Source organism: Camelus ferus, chromosome 11 (assembly GCF_009834535.1).
Source record: "Camelus ferus isolate YT-003-E chromosome 11, BCGSAC_Cfer_1.0, whole genome shotgun sequence".
Taxonomy (NCBI): Eukaryota; Metazoa; Chordata; class Mammalia; order Artiodactyla; family Camelidae; genus Camelus; species Camelus ferus.
In genome coordinates this window covers 51,350,422-51,355,078 of record NC_045706.1, presented here as the reverse complement: position 1 = coordinate 51,355,078, position 4,657 = coordinate 51,350,422, and the positions used below count along the sequence as shown (strand labels likewise).

General features: G+C 46.1%; 1 protein-coding gene across 1 annotated transcript; it reads right to left on the bottom strand.

Moving 5' to 3' along the window:
- Positions 1 to 458, bottom strand: LOC102520299 (40S ribosomal protein S26-like). Its single transcript, XM_014557795.2, has one exon. It carries the CDS (start codon positions 424 to 426, stop codon positions 79 to 81), a length of 348 nt encoding a protein of 115 aa, XP_014413281.1. The 5' UTR covers positions 427 to 458; the 3' UTR covers positions 1 to 78.
- Positions 459 to 4,657: the final 4,199 nt, after the last annotated feature.

Below are 4,657 nucleotides of genomic sequence, written 5' to 3'. Positions count from 1 at the left end.
TTAAGTATAATTTCCATTTTATCGAGGCTTTTCTTTTCCGAAGAACAGTATTTCTTCTGTCATTAAGGACTTAGTTCCTTACATGGGCTTTGGTGGAGGTCGTGGGGCAGCACCTGCAGGTCTAAATCTAGGCGGAGGTGTTCGGTCCTTCTGGGCAACACGAGAACGATTCCTGACTACCTTGCTGTTTACGGCACAACTCACGCAGTAATGTAGTTTCACATGCAGCTTGGGGAGCACACAGGCGTTGAAAACGCTTGCTTCAGAAATATCCCTGACGGCTGCGGTTTCTACTATGTTTCGAATAACGAACTTCTTAATGGCCTTGTCCTTGGGCACGCATCTGGCACAGTTGGTGCAGCAAATAGGCTGCACATGGCCGCGGCCCTTTTTGGCACGACCGTTATTCCTTCTTTTCTTGGTCATTTTGGAAGTGAGGACGCGAGAGAGAATTAAAAAACATTTGGAAGCATATGTGTTGGTCCTTTTAATTCCAGGCAAAGCCAAGAGACAATGGACCAGTGGCTCACCAGTGAGACTGCATTTAAAATACACAGCCTCAGAGCCAAGACCAGCCTCCTGAAAACAGACTTCAGGACAGTATGGAATTGGACATTGGCCGAGAAGGCTGGAAAAAACACACTCTGACCCCTTAAAAGAAGTAGAGCCAGACCTTTCAAGATATAGAAGACCAATGGGAAGGGGCTTTAGAAATAAAATGTTAGGTATATGGGTTATCTATCGCCATCTGACAAACTATACCACAACTTAGTGGCATAAAACAATTTATGTCTATGACCCTGTGCATTGACTGGACAGTTTTCCTGATCTTCCTTGGGCTTACTCACGCAGCTGCGTCAGCTGGTGGGTGAGCTGGGGACTGGGCTCAGCTGGGACAGCTTGGTCAGCTGGGCCTCTCTCTCTTTACAAGATCCTTCATCCTGGGCTCCTTCATAGCACAGCAGTTTCAGGCCAGCATCCAAGAGGGTGAAAATGGTAGCCTCCTCAGTCACATAATGGCACTGCCACCACATTTTATGAGTCAAAGCAGGCCACAGAGACAGTGCCTTCAAGGGGTGGGGTATTAGACTCTGTCTCTTGATGGATGAAGAACAGTGAAGTCACAGCACAAAAGATATGCAGTCTACCACAGAAGACTTGGTGCCACTGCCAAAAACATCTGTATGATGTGGGGTGAGCGTAGGGCTGAAAAGCAAAGAAGGCGTTTCCCAGGCTCCTGACCATGCAGAGACAGAACACTGCAAAAAGTGAGTGGGAGAGTGGCCAAAATTCTGCAGGCTCAACCAAAGCCTTCAAAGAGGCGATTTAGGGTGCCGTCTAGCAGAAAAGTTTAGACACGGCGGACGAGGGCCGGCAAGCGAGCCCTGTATCAACAGCGTTTATGGCTCACACACACTCTGACTCTCCGATAGAAGTCACTTTCAGGGAGGCTTGGTTCAGAAACAGTAATTTGCTAAGTAATAAAACTATAAACTTATACTCCAATAATACTTTTTTTTTTTTATACCTGGGACTATTAACTCACTGTGTTCTTTCAAGCACCTCATAAAGTGAGAAGGACAGGGGCTCTTGTTCCTATTTCAGAGATAAGGAGACTGTCCTGTTCTCCAGAAGTTTGGCACAAAAGCCAGGCTTTTCTTAACTGCCCGTCAGTTCTCTGTCCCATGCCAGGGCACTGTCCTTGCCCCTGGTGCCTACTGAGGCCTCCCTCTCCAAAACCCTCCTGCAGATGTGGTGCAGTGACTCCCTGAGGGTGTGATACCATCAGGTCTTAATTCATCAGCACCTGAGGCTCTGCATAAATAATGGGGACCTGGGTCCTCCATGCCAGTTTGTGGGCAGAGAAACTGTCCAGGCAAGGGCAGCTTTTCCAGGCTTTGAGAAAGTGATGCTCAAAACCGCCCTCCCCAACCTAACCACAACTGCAGACTAATCATGACTAGCTCCACTATTACATACCTTTGGTAAGGGAACGGTCACATGATGGATATCACTCTTCAGTTTCGAAGAACTTTTACAATATGAACTCAGTCAGTCCTTAAAGGCCATGATTATGATGGTGGTGATGATGACGACAGCATCTTACACTTTTGATGTTCCAGGTACTGTTTTACATCCTTTGTGTGAGTTAACTCACAAGTCCTCCTGATAAGCCTGTGAGGGTAAGTACTATTACCAACTCAAAACCGAGATACAAAGAGGCTAAGAAACTTCCCAAGACTACACAGCTAATAAGTAGAAGAGCCAAGATTTGAGTCCAGGCATTTGGCTTCAGAGTCCATGCCCTTAAGCCACTGTACTATATTACCTTCCAAACATTATCAGTCCATTATATCAAATGAGGAAACAGAGACAGAGTGGTTTGGTGACTTGCCTGTACTCACCCACAGTCCCACTACATCAAAACTCCACTACATCAAAACTAGGAGACAGAACCCAGGTCTTCCCCCTGCAAGCCAAGACCTATTACGGTGTGACGGTTGAGGTTATCAACCATTCCTTTTTAAAGTCATTTCCCCAACAGAAAGAATTATAAGGTGAGAGGGAGCCCAGAATGGGAGGCCAAAGGCAGTACCAATTTTGAATCTTCTCTAAAACATGCTACCCTACGGCCAGGGAAATGAAAATGTAATGCATTTTACACATGCTGTTATTTTCCTTGAGAAGACAATGGCTACCTTTAAGTACAGAAGCAGAGGAAGGATGAAGCAGTGAGAATGGAAGCTGCTTAGTAAACTGACCCCAGAAGCTAGTCCCCAGGAAAAGAGGCTTGGCAAAGGGAGGGCCAAAGAGGTCATGCTACCAGTGCCAATGTCTGAAGGCACCAGGCAGTATGCATGCAGGGAGGATACACATTACGCTGCCCCCAGATGCCATTCATCCCCAGTCACTTACTGACCAGGAAAAAGCCAACTTCCTCTCCCCTGCTGCCTTGATTAAAAGTCCAATCTGTTGCTTTCCCTTTGGAGCCCTCCATGAGAATGCAGCTACCTATCAATTCCCATGATCCATCAAATGGGCTGAAGGCTGCCTTCACCTCTGCCAAGCCCTGATCCACCCCAAGGCTTAATGCAATAGTCCCTTCAGATGCTGCAACTCAGTTACTCCATCCACTTAGGACCCCCTGGCTCAGAGGGGCAGGGCTGTGCTAAAGGCTGGACTCGATCCACTCCTGGTGGGAGCCTAACCTCTCCACTGTAGGAAGGTGGGGGTTCTATTCTTTACCTCTGGCCAATGAGAACAAACTATTTTATCAAGGCTAGGTCTCTCTCATCTCAAGGCCAACACCTTTATCATCATTTCAGATGTTTTCCTCCTAAGTGCCCTCAGTGGTCACTTAGGATTCAGAACACTGTCAATTGCCTTGTAAACTGGTGCGTTATCTGCTCCTGAATATCATGACAGAATGGGGTCAGCAGGTCTATTTCTGGCCACCAGAGAAACAAGAATCCAAAATGGAATAGGGGAAGGCTAAAATTGTCCCTGTTTACAGATGATAAGATTGGCCACATACTATGTAAAAAACCCTAAGAAATCTACAAAAGAACTTCTAGAATACATGAATTTGGCAAGGCCACAGGATATAAAGTCAACATCCAAAAATCAATTGTATTTCTATAACCTAGTAATGTACAACTGGAAACCAAAATTAAAAGATGAAATGGAGGAATAAAAAAGCTAAGCATGAGCTTCGATTTACAGTGAACTTTCTCAACTACCTAAGAGGAGGGAGGAGTAAACTAGAGAGTTTTGAGAACACTTGCATTCTCACTCTACCGGACTGTGACATGCCCCTAGGGGTGGGTACCCAGCCTTGTAGAAAGGCTTTTCAAGGTGATTCTGATTACCTCCAGGTAGGGAACCAATTTGACTGGGAATTGCCAGGGAACTTGTAAGAAATGAAAATTCCTTCCCATCAGTGGAACCAAACTCGGGAGGTAGGATCTAGTGCTGTGTTTTAATAAGCCAGGCGATTCTGATGCGCACGCTATACTTTGCTCAAAACAGCAACTTTCGTAGTGCATTCTGTGCCTAAGTGACAGAGGCACACAAGCTGCTGGAGGTTTGCAGCACCTTCTCCTCGTGCCCGTCTACAAAGGCCAACCTCTGAACCAAAAACAAGGCTCTCATAAGTGTTTGCCAGCATGTTAATTTTTCATTCAAGTGAAGAGAAGCTAAGAAAAGTCTTGTTTCCTATTACATCCACTGCTGCAGCATTTCTGAGATCATGGAGCATTCTCCTTTGGCTCTGCTTGCAGCTTTCATTTGCTTGTGCATCCTTCATTCTTCCAGGCTCCTAACAAAGGATCCAGAAGAGCTCGATAAAACTTTCAGAGATAAGTCTCCAAGGCCAGGCAAGTAACCCCACACAGAAAGAGGTGGGTGGATGAGGCCTTCTCTGCCTTAGCCTAAGGGCAGTGGTCACTCTGGCTACAGTGGAGATGGGAGTCACTCCCCTACACAAAGCCAGAACCTCTCAATTGCTCCCTAGAACACGTGGAGCAAAATCGAGTCTTTACCAGGACCTTTGAAACTTGCATAATTAGAGCCCTGACTACATCTCTAAGTTTATTCCCAAGTACCCTTTCCTCACTCTTCAGCCAAATTGGCCTCTTAATTGTTTGTAGAACATGAC

What these genes read in the sequence shown, in the direction of transcription:
- LOC102520299 (XM_014557795.2), bottom strand. Translation starts at nt 426, where the DNA reads ATGACCAAGAAAAGAAGGAATAACGGTCGTGCCAAAAAGGGCCGCGGC.